The sequence below is a fragment of the Melanotaenia boesemani genome, chromosome 11 (genome assembly GCF_017639745.1).
Source record: "Melanotaenia boesemani isolate fMelBoe1 chromosome 11, fMelBoe1.pri, whole genome shotgun sequence".
In the NCBI taxonomy this organism is placed as follows: Eukaryota; Metazoa; Chordata; class Actinopteri; order Atheriniformes; family Melanotaeniidae; genus Melanotaenia; species Melanotaenia boesemani.
The window spans coordinates 6,965,241-6,987,467 of NC_055692.1; the positions used below are offsets into that span (position 1 = coordinate 6,965,241).

The 22,227-nt window shown below is 41.9% G+C and overlaps 1 protein-coding gene across 1 annotated transcript; it reads left to right on the plus strand.

Moving 5' to 3' along the window:
- Nucleotides 1-6,311: 6,311 nt before the first annotated feature.
- On the plus strand, nt 6,312-7,939 carry LOC121648824 (nuclear factor 7, brain-like). Its single transcript, XM_041999249.1, has one exon. The coding sequence runs from the start codon at nt 6,312-6,314 to the stop codon at nt 7,740-7,742; it is 1,431 nt and encodes a 476-aa protein (XP_041855183.1). The 3' UTR covers nt 7,743-7,939.
- Nucleotides 7,940-22,227: the final 14,288 nt, after the last annotated feature.

The following is a 22,227-nucleotide window of genomic DNA, read 5'->3' on the forward strand; positions in this document are numbered from 1 at the left end:
TACACACGCATCATTTTCTCACCACCTCCATCAGCTGTTAATTAAATCCTCAAAAAAGGATTTTTTTTAAAATCTGTTGGTACTTTTAATAAACTGTTCTCCTCGTGTATGCCTGGGTTCTCTCCGGGTTCTCCGGCTTTCTCCAACCATCTAAAGACATGCATGTTAGGTTAATTGGTGACTCTAAATTCTCCCTAGGAGTGAGTGAGTGTGTGAATGGGTGCTTGTCCCTATATGTGTTGGCCCTGCAATGGACTGGTGACCTGTCCAGGGTGTACCTGCCTCTCATCTGTTGAAGATGTGGGGATAGGCTCCAGCTTACCCGCGACCCGTAGTTGTTACGACCCGACTTAAGGGGTAGGGAAGGGCGTAACAAAACACACGACATGGACAGATGTTACTTTAAAATGAAAGCGCATTTATTTACATTTCCCGTGTAAAGTGATGGACAACCTGTAAAACAAAATAAAGATGAGCTGGGGTTAGCGGACCTGCAGAAAGAAACAAACCAAAACCTATACCAAACACTCACCGAGTGCACACAAAGACACGACCGCAACTCGGTGAAGAAACTATAACCAAACAAAAGCAGCAGGCCCATAACTAAAGTGACCGTCGTCACAACACAATAAAACACTAACCTAGCCCAGCACTAAAACAATCACCACAAAGTAAACTTAACACAACTAAACACCTAAAGCACCCATTGTGGAAAGGGAGGTAGTCGCGACACACACACACACACACACACACACACACACACACACACACACACACACACACACACGGTGCACAACATGAGGGGGTAAGCGGCCGGAGCCATTCTGGCTTCTCCCCCTCTAGACCTGCCTCGGCTGCAGCATTTTCAGCCGGAGCTTCCCCGTAGGCTGCAGCCTGACTGGCCCAGAGGAGTGCCAGTCACACAGGGGCGGAGATAGGCGCTAGCCTTAGCCACTCCAGGCAGCGCTCTGCCGCCCCTAATCAAAATATAAATGACCACAGCTGTCTAAGACTGCAACAGGCCGTAACAGTAGTGGACTAAGCGGTACAGAGAATGAATGTGCATTACTTTATGGAGTTCCTTATGTGTATTTTTATTATTGTTGCTCTTAGTTGTTGTTATGGTTTCTTAAGGTTATTTAATCTTTGTTTTAACTCCACTGTTTTCCTCATGGGGATCCTCCAAACTGGGGGTTTTGCCTACTCGGTCTGGGGGCTGTTGCCTCGGTGATCGGCCTTGTCTGGTTGGCTGGGGTCCTTACAGCTGGGATGTACACCACAGCCTGCCCTGATCTGGGTGGTTGCCATGGCGGCGGCCGTACTAGTGTGATTTTTTTTTTTTTTTTTTTTTTTTTTTTTTTTTGCCAGGCAGTGTACTTTATTTAATACCAGACCCACAGATGCTTTATACAGTTTGCAGCACCTGCATGGAGGTATGTGGATCAGCAAGTGCTGAATTGAGCCATGTCTCTGCAGAAAGAGATGTTTAACTGTAACATTCACTTCTTTAAAATCAACTGTTCTCCACTTAAAAAAATCTTTGTTCTTCTTCTACAGTTGATGTTTGACTTTTAAGGCCACATTATTGCCTCATTTTGGGCATTTTTATTCAGTGGCTGCATGCAGGTAGAGTGGTCTGTTCAGCTGGTAATTTCCCCCTAGATGGGAAAAGGACCTCTGAGTGAATTAATTAAACGTTATAGTTTGGTTCATGCAGGTATCATGTTTGTGGTTATTTGGAAAATCTACCTCACATAACACTTTTAATACTCATTAACAGATTGTGCCAGGAGCAAACAGTGTTCCTCTGTCCAGCTGGGTTTCTTTGTTCTTTTCTTCTTCTTGGCTGTTCACTGGTTTGTGGTAGATTTGAATGCTAACCAACACTGCTCTCATAGGCAGGCTCGCAATCACAGACATTGGTGGAAGCTGAGCCATTTTACCCTCATTAATACAAATTGGAGTTGAAATGTTCAAAGTTGAAAGTACAACAGTTACCAGCATGATAAATGTAAGCAAATAAATAGCAAATCAGCATGAGAATACTGTGCAAGTGGATCTGAGTTTCTACACATTCTGTAGGATAATTGTAAAGTATAGCTTAACATTCATTTAACAGATTATATTTTTTATGTAAAATATTATTTATAATTACACAGTTTTCATATAGATTAAATTCTATTCTACAGTCATTTGGCAGACGCTTTTATCCAAAGTGACTTACATTTGAGAGTAAGAACAACACAAACAAGAATTCAAACAGGATGGGACGTCATAATTAAGTGGTAGTCAGACTGCTGTGAGCCCAGTTGGACCCAGGTGCTGTCATGCAGCGCTAGAGGGAGTTCTTTTATTTTTTTCTTTCTATGATTAAGAGCTTTGACAGTCCATCCTATGTCCATTATCACCAAAGGTGTGTCTAGCTTTTAGGTTCAAACAATCACAGCTCTTGAAATGATGACTCATACCTAGCAACGGGGTCAACCACACCTCCTCACTAAGATCAGAGTTTCTGTCCATTCCTTGTTCAGAGTTCTCTGAAAATGTTCTGGAATCACTCCTAGGCTAAGACTCCATGCTAGGAATTTTTAGGTTAAGTTAGGAGCTCTCTGAGAGGATTCTCAGAATATTTAGGATTTATACAATAAACATGAAGTTCAATAAAAAAATCTTAGCTTTTAATTTTAGCTCAATGGCACCTTATGGTGATATTGACCATATATAAGTTTGTTAAAACATGTAAGTTAGACAGTGAAAGCCAATGCTGCCATGTTGGGGGAGTCACACCAATGAAGGAGAATAAATACTGTAATGTTGACAACTTTGCTTTAAACACCTGCTTGAACAACCTTTCCTAAAGCCTAGTTGTGTGTGTTTCTATAATCATACTGAGCAGTTAGCTGTGTCAGATCAAGAAGTCACAAACAGAAAAGCTGCACAGCTCATTAAAGATCAGAAAGATAAACTGAACATTTGATCTGAACTTTTATTTCATAGCAACATTCAATCTAAGTGTGAATAAACACATTCATTCTGACATGTTAGCAGAACGTTTCCTGTTACAGCTGATGGAGAAAAATGTTATCAAACTAGTTTTTATGAGCTTTGAAACAACCTGTTGAAATCGTTCTGTTCACTGAAGGACTGAGGATAACAGATAACTTCTGTATTTGTATGTGTTGAACAAATTGCTCTGTTAAAAGGCATTAAAATAAATTTAAAAGAAGTTTAGACTGGTGGAAATTTACATATTTTACTGTAATGATAATATACTCTACTATTACTACTCTATATACCCTCAGATGCTCTGTCCTTGTGTGGTAACAACAGAAAGCTAAAACTAAATTATCTTGTTTACACACTGTCTCTTCTGAACAGCTTGAACGTCTTTTTATCTTTTTATAAAAACTTCCAAAGTCTGAAGTTCTCTTCAGTGTTAGGTGAGACCCTGTTCAGTCTAATGGTAATTAAAGTTTGTAGCATCATATTTTCCATTAATAATTAACAAATGAAGGATCAGGACATAAATGAAAGTAGATTTTGACAGTAAAGAACAACCTGAAAAGCAGAGACGATACTCCTATGTATGAGATCTTTAAAAAAACTATTCATTTATAGACTATTATCAACAGACTATGGGAATTAGAAATTAGCTGTTTTTTCATTTTTCTAAGCAAAGAGAAGATGGCTGAAAGATTTCTTTAAAAAACTTCTTGAGCTGCCATGTGTGTTCAGAGACTTTCACAGATCCTGTGTCTCTGAGCTGCAACCACAACTTTTGTTCAAGCTGCCTGCAGAAATTCTGGGAACAAGCTGGAAACAAAAACTGTCCCATTTGTAAAAGAAAATCATCCAAAGAACATCCAGGGGTGAACTTAGGATTAAAGGAACTGGCTGATTCTTTTGCTGGAAGACAGAAATCTGGATCATCTCAAAAAGAAAAAGAAGTATATTTTTTATTTAGAAATATTTTTTATTCATTTTCAGAAAAGAAGAAAAAATAAGTTCAGTATAGAACAACGGACAGTTCAATATTCAAAACCCGACCCCTTTGAAGAAAAAGAAAAGAGGAGAAGGAGACAAAAACAAAAGAGGGAAAAAAAAGAATGAATTAAAAAGTCTCAAGTCACTTTTTGTTGTACTGAGTAATCTGCCATGCAACGCCTGCCGTCTGGTTTGCTTAGATGACTGCATTATAATATCCAAGAAATTTAAAATCCATTCTCACCCTTTTTCTACCAGTATTCAGTAACACAACTGATCTGTAGCTTAAACTAACAAATGCTCTGTCCTCTTCTCTGGACAATTTCTTTGTTTTACCGAATTCGGAAAACCTGCTGATGAACACCGACATTTATTCAGATAATGAAATATATTCTTAATATAACTTATCTAAGAGTTTTTAATGTGAATCAAAATGCATCTGGAGCCACTGAGAAATTTAAAATACTAGTACTGTAATTCATAGCATTTGTTTCCTGAATGTACTGTAGAGGGGAGGACCAATATGCTGCACTTTAGTGCAGGATCACCACCTGTCCTGCAGGTTTTATGTTTCCCTGCTGCAACATGTGATCCACATGACAGCTTGTTGTCAAGTTCTGCACAAGCCTCTTAATGACCCAGTAATAACGTGACTCAAGTATATTGCAGCAGGTGAACATGCAGGACAGTGGCTCCACAGGTCCACAGTTAGTGATTCCTGCACTAGTGCATCAGAAAAATCTTTGTTATTTTTTAAAGGCTTGAAATAACTCTGTGAGATGAGTACAGAAAATATTAATTTTAAAAATTTAAAACTGAATAAAAAACTCAGTATTTTAAATAATTTAGATCAAATACTTGCAGACCAAATAAATATTTTTTACATTCCTAAATCAGCAACAGCTCTATTTAATAAACAGACCCAGTAAAACCACATTGTTTACAGTGGGTCTGATCCCAGTTTAACATGAACATCGTAAAGTCAGCAGTTAATGGAAACTGTTCAGTAAATGTCTCGTTCTTCTCAACACATCCAGTGGAGCCAGTCTGATGGAGTTAACATTATTTTCATACAAAGGTAGTAACAAGCTAATGTTAATGCTGCTGTTGAAGCAAAACTAAAGGAGGTCCAACCAGATTAGTGTGTGGCCTGTTTGTTTGTTTGTTTGTTTGTTTTGTTTTTGTTGTCTTTTTGTGGAACAGCAATGGCTGAATTGAGCCATGTCTCTGCAGAAAGATTGTTTGGAGATGTGTTTAAGTGTTCTCTGTAAAATTCAGTTGTTTTTTTTTAAATCAACTGTTCTTCACTTAAAAACATTTTTGTTCTTCTACAGTTGATGTTTGACTTTTAAGGCCACATTATTGCCTCCTTTTAGGCATTTTTATTCAATGGCTGCATGCAGGTAGAGTGGTCTGTTCAAGTGGTGATTTCCCACTAGATGGAAAAAGGACCTCTGACATTTATTTTAAATAGATTTTCCATTAGATTTTTTACATTAATGGGAACATTCTGCGGCATTTCTAAATGTGTCCACCCTGATATGTCCAAGGTCCATCCTGTTATGTTATTGTCCACCATTTTTATGTTTTACAAAAATAAACAAATTACTTTCAGCAGTTAGCAAAATCTTTTGTGGGATTCCTGTATAAACAAATAAAAGCCAAATTGTCTGGTTTGAAAGTTTGACCAGATATCTTTGTTGTTAGATTTTATTTAGAAAACAATGACCTACTCTCACAGATTTTATAGAAGAACGAAAAGTTTACCAAACCTTCTTTATTTTAATAACTTCTGTATTTGTATGTGCTGAACAAATTGCTCTGTTAAAAGACAATAAAAGAAATTTAAATAGAAGTTTTGACTGGTGGAAATTTACATCTTTTACTGTAATGAGTGGCTCTATATACTCTCAGATGCTCTGTCCTTGTGTGGTAACAACAGAAAGCTAAAAATAATTTATTTTGTTCACACACTGTTTCTTCTGAACAGCATAAATGTCTTTTTATCTTTCTATAAAAAACTTCCAAAGTCTGAAGTCCTCTTCAGTGTTAGGTGAGGCCCTATTCAGTCTAATGGTAATAAAAGTTTGTAGCATCATATTTTCCATTAATAATTAACTAATGAAGGATCAGGACATAAATGAAAGTAGATTTTGACAGTAACGAAAACCTGACAAGCAGAGACGATACTGCTGTGTATGAGACCTTTAACAAAACTATTTATTTCTGGATCTCTACAGAACAGTAAACATATTTGGAGGAATTTCTACATAAAGGTGAAGCAACTATACGTTGGTGAGTCCTGCTGTTGAAAGATTCAGTAACAAATGGCTGAAAAACCTCTGAAAAGCTTCTTGAGCTGCCATGTGTGTTCAGAGACTTTCACAGATCCTGTGTCTCTGAGCTGCAACCACAACTTCTGTTCAAGCTGCCTGCAGAAATTCTGGGAACAAGCTGGAAACAAAAACTGTCCCATTTGTAAAAGAAAATCATCCAAAGACTTTCCACCAGTAAATTTTGGATTAAAGGAACTGGCTGATTCTTTTGCTGGAAGACAGAAATCTGGATCATGTGAAACAGAAAAAGAAGTAAAGACATTGACTGTGTGTACTAAACATCCAGAAGAGCCTAAATTGTTCTGTAAGGACGAGCAGAGAGCTGTGTGTCCTGTCTGTGAGTTTTCTCTCCACCAGCATCACAAAGTGGTTCTTGTAGAACAAGCAGTCAATGACCTGAAGGAGCAGCTGAAATGTGACTTAAAGTCTCTGCAGGACAAGAGGAACACATACAAACAAGTGGAGGAAACATACAATGATGTGATTCAACATTCCAAGAAGCAGCTGTTGTCCACAGAGAAGCAGATCAGAGCAGAGTTCAACAAGCTGCAGCAGTTCCTGAAAGAGGAAGAGAAGTCCAGACTGGCAGCTCTGAGGGAGGAAGAGGAGCAGAAGAGGAAGACTATCAGCAGAGAGATGAAGAAGATTCAGGATCACATCTCCTCTCTGTCAGACAGTATCTGTGCTGTTGAAGAAGACCTGCAGAAAGACAACGTGCCATTCCTCAGCAGTTATAAAGCCACTCAGAGCAGAAGCAGAACCCAGTGCTCACTGTCAGATCCACAGCTGGTCTCAGGAGCCCTGATAGATGTGGCCAAACACCTGGGCAACCTGTCCTTCAGAGTCTGGGAGAAGATGAAGGAGAAGGTCCACTTCAGTCCCGTCATTCTGGACCCAAACACTGCAAGTCCATGGCACTATCTGTCTGATGATCTGACCAGTGTGAGACATGGAGACAAAAAGCAGCTTCCTGATAATCCAGAGAGAAACACAAATTACACCCATGTTTTTGGCTCTGAGGGCTTCAGCTCAGGGAAACACAGCTGGGAGGTGGAGGTGGGAGATCATCCTGACTGGAATATTGGTTTGGTTAAAGAGTCTGTTGACAGGAAGGGAGAGTTATTTGTATCTCCAGAACATGGAATCTGGTGTTTATGGCACCGTGATAGAAAATACACTAATGCTGTTGGTAAGAGTGTCACAGTGAAGAAGAGTCACCAGAGGATCAGAGTCCAGCTGGACTGTAACAGGGGGAAGGTGTCCTTCTACAACCCTGAAGACATGACTTACATCTACAGTCACAGTGACACTTTCACTGAGAAACTTTTCCCTTATTTCGGTGTTGGTTCAGCTGGAGAAGCAAAAACCTCTGATATCAAAATCTGTCAAACTCTTGTCTCTCTGAGATTTTCAGAAAAATGAATCAGATGTTCAAACTTTTACCATCATAAATTGTTGTTCATCAATAGTTTTCAGACTTTTACACGTCACACTTTTTAAATCATTGATACAAATCAGCATCTGATTTAATCTTTATACTAAAACAGATTCAAGGCTTCTTAAATGATTTTCTTCATGTAAATATTTTCTAATCTTGCTTTACTTGTATTAGATCTCTGTCCAACAAGTCACTGTTAGTTAATGACTTCATTATTTCTCACAAATGAGATTTTCTTTTTCTTTCACAAACATGGTTAACAGAAGGCACAAGTTCTACTTTTCTTAATAAAACAGCAGCCAAAATGTTAGTTTCATGAATAAATGCTGAAATGGGAGGAGAGGAGGTGGAGAAGCTGCCTCATTTAAAGATGCATTTCCATGGAAAGAGATTTCATTTGGGAATTTTATTTCATTTTCAATATCTTAGTTTTATTTTAAGGGGTGCCTCCATAATTACCTGTCTGACTATTTTTGTGTTTTGTTGAATTTATTGATCACTCAGAAAGATCAAACAAGCCTCTGTTCAGATCAGAAGAGGTAAATATTTCTGAGAGAACAAGTGCAGAGTTTATCCAGGACATAGCTGTGTTACCAACGAGTGCAGAGTCAGTTTACGGACTCCTGGATCATTTCAACTCTAATATCTTGAATGTAATGGATGCTGGTGCACCAATCAGAATCAAGAGCACCTGATCAATCAGGAAACACGGCAGAGAAACATCACTAGAAACAGAAACTTGGAAAGAGAAAGCAGGAAAACTGAGCGCATGTGGATTAAATAGATTCAAAGCTTCTTAAATGATTATCTTCATAGAAATATTTTCTTATCACCCAAATGTGTATTTATGTGCAGAATCATTAACATCACCTCTTCATGAAGTCTTTCAGGAACAATCCCATAACTACTGTCGCTTTCTGTTAGATTACAAGAAGGAAAACAGCAGAGATGCAAAGAAACAAAGAGTTTACTAGATACAGAAACTGCAACACATCAGGTAAAAATCTGATGTTGGAAATATGAGCTTTTTAACGTGGTTAGCAGCCTGTCTGATTTACAATTATTTCTTCATTTCTTCTTCATCACAAGTGCTTCATTCAGCTGTGTCATTAGTTTGTAAATAGATTCATTTTCTTCTTGTTTTTAATTAACTTCACTGAATAAAGTCAAATGTTTAAACTACAGAAAAAGAAAGAAAATAAAATTTCATCCTGTAAAATAATTTCAGCCAAAGTTTTATTTTACTTTAGATCAAAGTTATTGAACATGGAAACTTCTGCTCATGATTTTATGTCTGAACTTTGTCTTTAGGATTTTTTCTGTCTATTCAGATCAGTTAATTCCAGCTTTTAATCTTTAAACTAGAAATATTTACATGCTCGTTTAGATGTTTCCAGAAGTAATAAATGTCAGAACTATCATCATTTATAGATCGCTCTGTTGGATGCTGAAGAGCTGAAAATGTGAGAAATAAAGTTTTACATCTTTAAAAAGAGATGTAAAACTCAGATTCTCCAACTGGTCTGATCTTCAGTGTTCAACATTAGAAACAAGCAGAAATCAAACCTATTGAGGAGAAAATTTCACGTTATTTCTCCTCCACTGGATGTTTGTTCACTATTAAATGTTGTGTGTATAATAAAGAATAAATCAGAGGTTTTCAGCAGTATATTCATTCTTCATAAAGATTTCTAAGTTCACCTGCTTCATTCATGTTGACAGAGAAATGTTTAAAGAGTCTGGACACACAGAGCTGGAAACATGAGTCTTTTTATTCTGCAGCTGCATTATGCAAACACAGTGTATGAGAGGTGGAGATTATTGTAAAACTTTTCCAACCAGGAAACTTTCATTCAAAGACTTTCACTTTGATATTAAACGACTTCTGAAATAAAATGATAAAATATCTTCATCATGTGATTGTGTGACTCATGTTTCTTCCTGTGATCACCACTAGATGGAGACTAAACTCACATTTTGTTCATATTTAAAATCTTAAAATGTTTTTATCTATTTTTTCCTTTCATACATGTGAAATAAAGTTAATTAAATATTGAAGAACTCTGTGAAGGTATCATCAAATCAAAGCACCTTTTCTCCCTTAAAGCCCATGAAAGCAAAGTTTGGTGGATTTTCAGCTCAGAAATCTAGTTTTAAATCTTAGTGAAGAAAATCTGCTTGATAGAAACTAAATTGTGAGCATACTCTGTCTGTGCAGACGTGGACACAAGAGTCAGTGTTCAAGCTTCTCTATTAAGATGAAAGGCTTTCTGGTGGATCCCAGTGGGAATAAATCAGGAAGACTGAAACTGAATGAAAAGCATTTCCTCACCTTCATCATCCTGTTAAAGTGAAGTCAGAGCTCAGATCAGATTTCTTCCTGTTTCTGATTTCATGAAATCAAGAAGGAAGCTGCAGTTCCAACCAAAGATTTAAAGCTTCAATGCAACATTTCTGACATATGTATCGTTTATTATATTATGTTGTGATTTCATGTGTGAGTCATTATACTTTGAACTAATCATTACATTTTAAGATTCTACTTTATACCAGTCATTATATTTTAAATATCAAGATTTAGAAATATATACACAAGCAACATTCTGCATGTGTGTGCAGGTTTATACCCGGGAACAGAAAGTCAAGGTTATGGACAAGATGGAAGGATCTGATTGTACCAGAAGGAGACCAGACACTAACCTACCCATGCCTGCTATTGTTCATGTCTTATCTTTATTTTAAAATATGCTGTAACCTAAGACTTGTGTAATTCGGAAGTGTTAAATGTGTTAAAGGACTTCGTGAACCTCTCTTTATAATGTCTTGTGATGTGTGCAACAACTCTGTATGGGTATCATACTTGTATGGTGCATATACGCTTTGCTTTGTGAAATTGTATACATTGAGTAATGCTCTGTGTCTTTGTCTTGTTGAAGGCTTAGCTTAGCAGTGCTTGGTTTCCTAAGAGGAACGTTGTGGTGCCAACCCGGACATAAGAGTAAAGAACCTTGGCCAACTGTTGGTACCATGACTGGCAGGTACACTGTCTTTCCAAATAAATGTCACCACCTGAATTTAACAAAGCAACCAGGCAGAGGCTATTGGATAATTACTGCATGAGTGATTATTTTTCACCTGGAAACAAGTTATTTAATCCCAACTGATGTAATGAGTAGCTTGGTCCTTTTTTCCTTGGTCCTTTTAACTTGCTTTTACCCTCTGTGATGTGTGTGTGTTTGATGGAAAGGGGTGGGGGGTGGGCTTGCTGCTCTTGGGTTGGGGTTCTGGGGGATTTTACTCTCTGTAAAGCATTACTGAATGTGGATAAACAAGGATGATGGAAACCTAGCGGTGATAACACAAATCATCCCTCTGTGAAATCACTGAAAGTGGTTCTGGATTTTAGCCATAAAGTTTTGGTGTCAGAAAATCGAGCTAGTTCGATTTTCAAAAACCGGGAACTCGGGACACAGCGTGCCATACCTCCCGGTTGGCCAAAACTTAGTTCAGATAAGTCCTGTGAAGTTTTTTTTAAACTAAGACCAGGCAAATAAGTCCCATGAAGTTTTTTTTAAACTAAGACCAGGCAAATAAGTCCTGTGAAGTTTTTTTAAACTAAGACCAGGCAAATAAGTCCTGTGAAGTTTTTTAAACTAAGACCAGGCAGATAAGTCCTGTGAAGTGTAATTACTATAAAGTTTTACACTGAGACCAGGCCAGAAATCCAGTGAGTTCCGGCGTGGACAAGATCTGGTAATAGGGAAAGTAAATAAAGACTAAAATAAAGTCCTGTGAGGGAAAAACTCCAAGACCAGGCCAGAAAGTCCTTTGAGTCAGACGTGACAAGATAAGGTATAATAGGTAATTCAGGAGGAAAAGAACAGCAACATGACAAACCTGTGTCAAACCTTATGAATTTCATGAAAGCAAAATATGGTACAGACTGTTGTAAATTTGTCTATGTGTGGTGTGAAAAGTTCGGATTTCCTGATGGAGGTTCAGTGAGCCAAAATCAGCTGAAAATCCTGAGACAGAAATTGCAAACTGAGAAACAAACAATGTTACAGAAAAAGAAGCTTAAATCAAGTGATTTAAATGTAATATTTGAAATGGATGAATGTTTAAAAAAATGGTAGGAAGAATGTGATGACAGGCAAAGAAAGTTGTGTCAGAAAGCAATGACATGTTTAAAAGTGACAAATGAAAAGAAGGAGAAAATTGATCCAAACTGTGTAAAAGGTCCAAAATCTGGTCCTTCATCTTGTCTGTATCCTTCCACACAGGGTCTGTGGGGAACTGCAGCTGATCCATTTCTGGACTCCGCCCCTCCACCATACAAACCTCCACCCCCCCCCCCCCCCCCCCCCCTCTCTCCCCGCACAACCCATTTACATCGATGGCTCCTCCTCCTCAGTCCTCCTCCCCCTCCTCTCCTGCCAGCTCCTCCTCCCCCCTCCCCTCCTCCTACGGCCCTCCCCCTGAAAGCTCCTCCCCTCCCTCCTCCTCCTCCTCGTCCCCCTCCTCCTCTGCCCAGACCGCCTCATCATCATCCACTCCCATCTCCTCCACCTCACGTCCCCCTCCTACCCTCGCTGCCTCCTTCAACAGCCCCCCAAGCCCCTTAGATGGTGGGATGATGACAAGAGCACAGACCAGACTGTTGGGTCCTGCCCCCCACATTCCACAGCTACCTATGGTCCAGGTTGCAGGCCCACAAGGAAAGCCTGTCTTTGTGTACCGCCCATGGACTTCAGATGACATCATCGTGGCATCCAAGCATCTCCCCAAGCCAGAGAAGGGAGGAGAGGTGATGGCCAAAGCCCTGATAGACTTTATCCGAGACTACACCCCCACCTCTTCTGAAATGGGCCGAGTAATGATCCATCTGCTCAGCACTGTCCAGTTTGGTCTTCTCCGTGACCAGTTCACCAATCATGTCCAACCCAGTTCACCCAATTGGGAGAAGGCCAATGAAGAGGACGTACCTGCTCCCGGAGACGCAGAATACCAACGATGGGTGGTCCAGTTCATCACCAAGGTCCGAGATTCCTTCCCAGTGGCCTGTGACCTGTCTAAAGTCAGCTCCTGCACTCAAAAGCCAGATGAAGATGTAGAGGACTACATGATTCGCCTGCAGGAAACTTTTGACAACCACAGTGGGCTTGAAAAACCTCACGATTACCCAGGCCGGGAAGCGGGCCCCTACGAATGTCTGCTGAAACAACAGTTCCTCCAAGGTCTGATGAAGGAACTGGCCAACCTGGTGAAAGACTCCTGCATTGGTTGGTCCGACCCCTCTTCTCGTATGGCTGACATCCTCCGCCACGCCAAACACCGGCAGAAACAACAGAGAGAAAAATACTCTGCTGAGCACAAGAAGAGCAAAGACACCGCCCTGAAAGCACAGCTCCACCTTCTCCAGCATGCCTCTAACCCCAATCCAGCCTCTGCAACGCCGCCCCCTCCAGCCCCTGCTCCTCCTCCCACCGGAAGCCAGAATCCTCATTACCAGCCCCCTGGCCCACCTGGTGCCTGCTTCTATTGTGGAGGAACTGGACACTGGGCTCGAGAATGTCCACGCAAACCCCATAACCAACGAAGAGGCCGAGGGCGTGGTCGAGGAGGACCACGTAGAAATTGGTCTGACCAATGGCAGACTGCCCTACGTCGCCCCACCCATTCGGACTGATTGGTGATGCAGGGCGGAGCTTCAGTGAATGGTTCGACTGAAGGACCCTCCCAGCCCATACCAGATAAGTTCCCGCCCACAACACACACAACACATACATTGACAATGCATTGTCCTTCCACTGAGAGCATTTTAAATTTGCCATTATTCAATATGACTGTAAATGGGAAAAACCTTGAGTTTATAGCAGACTCTGGCGCCACGTACTCTGTGATACGAGCTTCTGACCTGCCAGGTACCAAATTAAGCGGACGCTACCTCTATTCAGTGGGGTCTAGCGGAACTGAAACCAAAGAACATTTCACCGCTCCCCTTACATGCCAAATCGCCCCAACATCCTTTAAGCATTCCTTTCTGTTATCTGATTGCTGTCCTTTTAACCTTCTAGGCAGAGACCTCATGCTGACTCTGGGCCTCGAGCTCCGATCGACTCCCGGAGGCATGACGGTGCACTCCCCTGCTTCTCGATCTCATCTGTTGGTAAAACATCCTCTGACCTCCACCTTATGTGTTTATCAGTGGTGGTTAAACTTTTCTAGCTCTGTTTCTTTGGTAAAATTGGCACGCGAACTCGTTTCACAGACTGCGAACTTCATGGATCCTGCCCACCTGCACTGTACATCCCATGTGTCCCCTCAACCAGACCAGCCCTACGCTGACAGCTTCCTATCACAAGCTGAAGACAGATTGTCTACCACAACCCTTTATTGGTCACCCTACCGCTGTGCCCTGTCAGTCTCTCTGACCCCAGATCAGCTCCCCTTCTTCCAAGTCCCTGATAGTGCTGCTCACATTTCTCTAGCTAAATCTTCCACTGACCAATGGCGTGACCTAGGTCCCTGGACGAAATCCTGCAACCTGGCTGCAGATTGGACAAGCACTCCTGATCCTACTGTCCAATTTTCCCCTTCTTTGGCAGTTTGCCGCATGTCTTTCATCCAGACTGTCCACACCCTCCGCTCTGTTCAGGCTCTTCAGATCCCACCTACCCCCCTCTTTCTTTCCTTCCCCTCTTCTCTTGCACCTGATTTAGAAACAGCTCTAACTACAGTTTCTCCACATGTTTGGGCCACAGGAAAGTATGATGTAGGTTTGATCAAAGACTGTGAGCCCCTAGTGGTTACTCCCAAGTCCCACTTCCGCCCTCGGAGGCCACAATATCCACTTCGCCCTGAAGCTGCTGCAGGCATAGCTCCAGTGTTTCACTCTCTCCTCCAGTCAGGTGTAGTGCTCCCCTGCAATGACTCACCAGTTAACACACCCATTCTTCCTGTGAAGAAATATCGCCCAGGCCAACCAGATGAGTATCGTTTTGTTCAAGATTTAACAGCTGTTAATTCTACAGTTCACTGTCGTGCTCCACTTGTGCCAAACCCTCACACTATCCTATCTAACATTCCACCTGGCTCCAAATGGTTTTCTGTAGTTGACCTGGCAAATGCATTTTTTAGTGTACCTGTTCACCCTGACTCTCAGTTTTGGTTTGCCTTTCAGTTCCAAGGGAAAAGCTACACTTTCACTAGGATGCCACAGGGTTATGCTGAGTCTCCCACAGTCTACAACCAAGCCCTGGCTACTTCCCTGTCAACCTATGCCCCCACTCAAGGCTCCGCCCTTATCCAGTATGTAGACGATTTGATGATCTGTGCCCCGACCCGGGAACAGTGCCTAACTGACACTGTCGCCCTCCTCCACCACCTGGCCGAGCAGGGTCACAAGGTCAGCCGCAGCAAAATGCAGTTTGTGCAGCCCGAGGTCATCTTTTTGGGACACACCATCAACTCCCAGGGCAAGTCTTTATCCTCCAAACACCTCACAGCCATCCAACAGGCTCCTAAACCAGTGACTGTTAAACAGCTCCTGTCTTTTATTGGTTTATGCTCTTACTGCAGAGCCTTTGTCCCTAATTTCTCTGTCATGTCTAAACCACTCTCTGCTCTGACTCATTCCAAGCCCATGAAGTCTTCTGTTCAGTGGACCCCTGAAGCTGAGAAAGCCTTCACTGCTTTAAAGCTGGCCCTGCAGTCCCCGCCTACTCTGGGCCTCCCTGATCCAGCCAAGCCCTTCACTCAGACAGTGGATGAGCGCGGTGGCTGCATGACCTCTGTTCTCCTACAGGACCATGGAGGTTCTCTGCGCCCTGTTGCTTATTTCTCCTGTAAACTGGATCCTGTTGCTGCAGGCCTCCCTCCCTGTCTTAGAGGAATTGCAGCAGCTGAAAAAGCTCTTGCTGCCTCTAGGGACATTGTGGGCTATTCCCCTCTAACTCTACTGGTACCTCATTCTGTCCATCTCATCCTATCTGAACACAGAACCTCACATCTCTCCATGTCACGTTTCCTCAGATATCACACCTGCCTTCTGGAACTTCCCAATGTAACGGTTAAAAGTTGCACTGTTCTAAATCCTGCTACTCTCCTCCCAACCCCTGATGAAGGCATCCCACATGATTGCATGGCTGAACTCTCTATCACATGCTCCCCCCGCCCAGACTTACTCGATCAGCCACTCTCCAATCCTGATCTTGTGTTGTATGTTGATGGTTCCTAGTTCCGCGATTCTACTGGCAACTGCCGTTCTGGCTACGCTGTTTGCTCTGACCGTGACACCATTGAGTCCGCGTCCCTCCCCTGTCATTACTCAGCGCAAGCAGCCGAATTAGTTGCTTTAACTCAGGCGTGTAAACTCTCCGCTGACAAATCTGTGACAATTTTCACTGACTCTCGTTACGCGTTCGGCATTGTGCATGACTTTGGTGCTCTTTGGCGCCACCGCGGATTTTTGAAATCTGATGGGAAGCCCATCCTCCACCATAACCTGATTGCTGATCTCCTAACTGCCATTCTTCTCCCAAAACAGGTGGCTGTATGTAAATGTACTGCTCACACTAACTCTTCTGATCCTGTTTCTCTAGGTAATGCTCGTGCTGACGCTGCAGCAAAAGCGGCTGCTTCTGCTTCTGTCCCACCAGTATTCTGCTTGGCTTCCACCTCACTCTCAGTTCCATCTTCGCTCCCAGCGCTGCAGAGCCTGGCCACACCTGATGACAAACGCCTGTGGAAACTTGCAAATGCACAACACACATCCCATGGCTGGTTCGGCCCTGATGGTAAACCATGCCTTCCTTCAGCCCTTTTCCCTCATTATGCCAAATTGACACATGGTGTCGACCACGTGTCAAAAGGGGGTATGATGAGTGCCGTAACACAACACTGGTTCACAAAGGGTTTCACAAATTATGCACAAAAATTTTGTCAGTCTTGCATGATCTGTGCTTCTCACAATCCAGGAAGAGCTAAGCCAAATTCCCATCAGGCTGCTCATCCACCTCCAATAGGTCCCTTTTCACATGTAATGATGGACTTCATTGAACTAACACCTGCAGAAGGGAAAAAATACTGTCTCGTCCTAGTGGACATGTGGTCAAAATATGTTGAAGCCTTCCCAACCTCAAAAGCAGATGCTTCTGTTGTAGCTAAAGCTCTGCTGAGTGAAATCATTCCCAGATGGGGAATACCTCAAAGGCTGTCTAGTGATAATGGAGCACATTTTGCTAATGAAGCCATCTCTCAGATCTCTTTGCATCTTGGCATAGATGTCAGAAAGCATTGTTCTTATCATCCATCCAGCGGTGGCGCTGTGGAACGCGAGAATGGAACTCTGAAAAACAAGCTGGCTAAATGTTGTGCTGAAACAGGTTTGCCATGGACAAAGGCCCTCCCCCTAGTTCTCATGTATATGAGGATGCGGAAACGGGGCATAGCTAATCTTAGTCCTTTTGAAATTCTGTTTGCAGTTCCTCCCAACATCGGGCTGGGCCCTCCGAAGACTCCACCTCCAGATACTGCTCTGTGTGAGCACAATGTGCTCTCTTATTGTTCTAACCTTGTTAAAATTCTTGCAGACATCCGCTCACAGGTGGTAGCTGCGCTCCCTCCCACAGCAGAAGTTGTTCTCCACTCCTTCAACCCAGGAGACTTCATGCTGGTCAAAAGCTTCAAACGACAGAAGTGGAACCATTGCAAATGGCTTGGTGGCTTGGTCCGTATCAAGTTCTCCTCACCACTCACACAGCAGTGAAAGTTGCAGAGCGAGCGACCTGGATCCACGCATCACACTGCAGGAAGGTCCCTCCGCCGGTTGAAGACCCTGTCTCACCTGACGAAACAACACACCTGAACACACAAGGGGCAGAATAATCCCCATAACAGGTGAAGGACTGAGGTAGTCTACCCTCAGCTCCCGAAGTCCAGCCACCGCTCTCAAGCAATATCAGTGGGAGGTGAAATTGCGAGCGCTCCACTGCAACAGTAGCATGCCAAGCTCCAACCCTTCAGCCAACATGGACAGACCGCGCCCCTGGCACCCCTTCCGTCATCTTGGATGGTCCCTTCGTGGTAGCATGTGTTGTATTCTGCTATTATCACTGATTATTGTCTTTCCTTTGACCTGGTTTCTGACCCCTGACCTTTCAGAATCTGAAGCAGAAGTGTAAATAATTTTTAATCCTCCTTTATGATGGATTTTCTTAAACCTTAGAAGGTGTGATCTTCCTGATGCTCTTGGAGTGATTTTTTTTATATTTTTATCTCTTGTTATTTTCTTTGCTTTATGCGTTTGATTTCACAAATAATTTCTGTCTAAAATTGATCCTAAGGAGGATCAAAAGGGGCTAATTGTGATGGAAATTATTGTGTGAGCTTGGCCTAAATTTTATTAGAGCTGTCATAATTTGAAAACATAATTGTAATGCTTAGGATATGATGATCATGTGGCTTTTCATCCTCATGTGGCCTCTTCACACTAAAAAGGAAACTTACAGATGCTGGCCAGTTTTCTTCCAGCTTCCCCTTTTTCCGTCTACTAGCAGGGTGAAGTAAAGGCGAAAAGGTCATCTGCTGTCTCAAAGCTTGTCTAGTTTCATTTTATGTAAAACTCTCTCCAAATAGTTCCGTTTTACGAAGAACTCTCTCTACGTTGCCCCTAGCAACAGCTATTGATAGATATCTTCATCAAGTCATGATGATGATGATGACAGTTGGTAAAGGCGTGATCAGAAACCTATATAACTTTGTGACACTTCCTTGTTTGTCAGAGAGATCTCTCTGCATGATTTTTTATTTCTCTTTGCTATAATAAACTTGTAAAAGACAGTTTGACTCAGCATCATTTTTGATTCTCCCCACGAAGATTTTTTCCAGCACAGTATCGATGATGGACAGTGAGTGACTTGCGGTGATATGGCAAAGATGAAAATGTCCAGCTTTAGGTCAGTCCAAAAAAAGAAACTCTGTAGGATCTATTTAGGATCTATATTAAAAGTCCAAAAGATAAAAAAAAACCACAACTAAAGAAAAGCGAAGTATTAGCTAGAAAAAGGAATGAACTACGGAGTGAATCAGTCCAAAAAGGAACTAAAGGGATCGTGCATCTTAATGCAGGCACTAACTTAGAATCGGGTGATGTGCTTCACATCACTACAAACTTAATTCTCTGGCAGCATCTCTCTCTTTCTTGCGTCTAACTCTGAAAGAGAGCCATGGCTGGAGAGGAAGGTTGAAGACTTGGAGAGAGCCTCCAAGAGCAGAGAACTTGAAGTCAACTTGAAGCGGCAAGGACCAAAAGAGGAAGAAGCCCAACACAAAGGAAGAGCGAACTAACTCTTTGGTCTGAGTTCAAAAAGTGTTAGTTTGAAGACCCACCCCATGAAAGGATGGGACCCTTATCTTGACCAATAACAGTCTTGTGGGCTGGTTTTGGCTCAAATAGCAGATCCAGAGGGGCTGGTCTGATCATTTTGTAAAGACTTATCAAATTAAACATTTTGTGAATATATCCATATATCCAAGTTATTAAAGCCTTAAATGAGACATCATTAAAATCCATCAATGAATCATCGAAAAGACAAGAAAATAGCAGAAAGGTTATATCTCACACAAACACAGTAATAAAGTTTCAGGTCACCAATTAATCAAGCTTGTTGATTAAACCTTGTACACAATGATAAGGATTATATGCACTGGCATGGTATCAAGATAAAACACATATATATGTATGTATCTATTTAAATGAACATTTAAACTAGTAAAATATAATCTTTACTTTTCATGCAAAAGTCTTGTCTTCTCTGTGCTGGGACACAGAGAAACATTAAGACACTTTATTACCCTCTGGAATGTTAAGATAAACGTTTCTTGGTGTGTCCAGGTCTTCAGTTTCCAGTTAATACTGCCTGAAAAAGGGGCTTTTTCTTTATCAGTTGAAACAAAACACAAGTTTAGGAAAGAGACCATTTCAAAGTGGACATTTTGGATGAAGAGTTGCATCTGGGACCCTTTGGTTGTTAACTAAAAAGCAAGTTTATGTTGCAGAAGATTAAAGTTCAGAAATTTCCCAGGTCTCGTAAATAACTTGATGAAGTCCTCCCCCAGTCCATGTTGGAGAGAGTCGACCTTTGTTGACCTGTGGAGCTGGAACCCAAGTCATAAATTTGAGTCAGACCCCCACTTTGGGAGTGAGAAATCCTCAAAAGTGTTTAATTCAGTCACAATTAAACAAAAGTTCCAATCTTTATTTTGAAGACGCTGGAATCTGCTACATGAGTAATCTGCCATGAGACGCCTGCCGTCTGGTTTGCTGAGATGACTGCATTATAATATCCAAGGAATTTACAATCCACCTTTATCATTTAGTAACAGCACTGATCTGTAGATTAAACCAACAAATGCTCTCTCCCTCTCTTCTGGACAGTTTCTTTGCTTTGGGCTTGAAATAACTCTGAGATGAGTGCAGAAATAGTCATTTTAAATTTTTTAGAATTGAATTACAATTTTTTTTTTTTTTTAATAACTTGGATCCAGCACTTGGAAACTGAATAAATATTTCTTACTTTTGTAAATCAGCAACAGCTCTATCTAATAAACAGACCCAGTAAAACCACATTGTTTACAGCTGGACTGATCCCAGTTTATCTTGATAATGGCAAAGTCAGCAGTTTATGGAAACTGTTCAGTAAATGTCTCGTTCTTCTTCTGAACACATCCAGTGGAGCCAATCTGATGGAGTTAACATTATGTTTATACAACAGTGGTAACAAGCTAACATTTATGCTGCTGTTGCTGTAAGCTCGTTTGTTTGTTTATTTATTAGGATCCCCATAGCTTCCACAAAGTGGTTGCTAGTGTTCCTGGGATCCTAACAACAATAAAAATGAAACATAGATCAATCTAATACAAAAAATGATAAAACAGAAATCGCATAACATACATTTACAGCTCAATCGCTGTACATATAAATGAACCAACCACCAATGAAAGGTTCAAAATAAAAAAAAAAAAACAGAAGCTGCATAACAGCATACACTAATCAAGTGATTAGTCACATTAAATTTAAATCAACCAACCACCAAAGAAAAAATAGAAAATCAGTATGACATGATAAAATAAAACAAAAGCCACCAGAAAACACTAACAGATAAAACACAGTACATAAAAAACAAATAACCCAATTAATTTAAATAAAAAAAAAATGTTTAAGTAACTTTTTAAAAGATAATTTATTTTTGGTGTGTCTAACATAAACAGGGAGTTTATTGCAAGCCAGTGAAGCCCTATAATGTTCTGTCTTAATCATAGCATTACTTAGTGGTTTTGGAACCACCAAATGACCAGCGCTCACTTGTCCGGTGTTATGACCATGGCAAAACCCTAAAAATGTTATCTGCTACTGAAAAAAAACGTGGCGTACCCTTCCATATCACATTGTGCAAAAACATCATAAGACAATATTTTTCTTGTGCATCTCACTTTCATTGGCCCAAAAGGAACAAAGAAGAACTAATCTTGCTGAGCAATTTGAAGTTTCCTAAGATGCGTAACAGCGGCACCTGACCAGATAACAGGGCAATACTTGAGATGACAGAGAACGAGTGACCTAACTACATTCTGTATCACAGTGTTACACAGGACTCTCAGGAGACAAGAGCAGGTTAACAGATTTATTGCGAAACAGAACTCAGAGGAACGAACATACAGATACCAATACTAGAAGTGGTACCGGGGGTGCAGAAGCCAGGAATGGAGTGGGAGTGAGTCCTTGAAGTGTAGGTTAAGGTCCGACAATGAGTGACTGAAGGGCTGGTGTTTATAAAGGACTGGGGAACAGAGGAACACAGGTGTGGCAGGTTGACTGGATTATAATGAGTGGATCAGGAACAGGTGTGGAGGATGAGGGAGGTGAGGAGTGAATGGAGGAGCAGAAGAACAGGGAGTGCTGTAGGATCAGGGGAGTGGCAGGACAGATTGTAACAGTACCCCCCCCCCTCCAGAAGGCCGGATTCTAGACGGCCGGGAGGACGACAGGAGGGCGGTGAGGACAGGAGCTGGAGCCCTGGCGGACGACCACAAGGGGGAGACAAAACACCCCAAAACGTCGGTGGGCGTCCAGGAGGACGGGAAAACCTGGACCGGATTTCTGGAGGACGGCCCGGAGGACGAGCGGACCAGGGCCGGGTCATGGAAGGAGGACGACCCGGAGGACGAGCGGACCAGGGCCGGGTCACGGAAGGAGGACGACCCGGAGGACGAGCGGACCAGGGCCGGGTCACGGAAGGAGGACGACCCGGAGGACGAGCGGACCAGGGCCGGGTCACGGAAGGAGGACGACCCGGAGGACGAGCGGACCAGGGCCGGGTCACGGAAGGAGGACGACCCGGAGGACGAGCGGACCAGGGCCGGGTCACGGAAGGAGGACGACCCAGAGGACATGTGGGCCTGTGGCTG

Bases quoted from the DNA above. Each gene is read 5' to 3' on its own strand.
- LOC121648824 (XM_041999249.1), top strand. From the start codon at position 6,312: ATGGCTGAAAAACCTCTGAAAAGCTTCTTGAGCTGCCATGTGTGTTCA.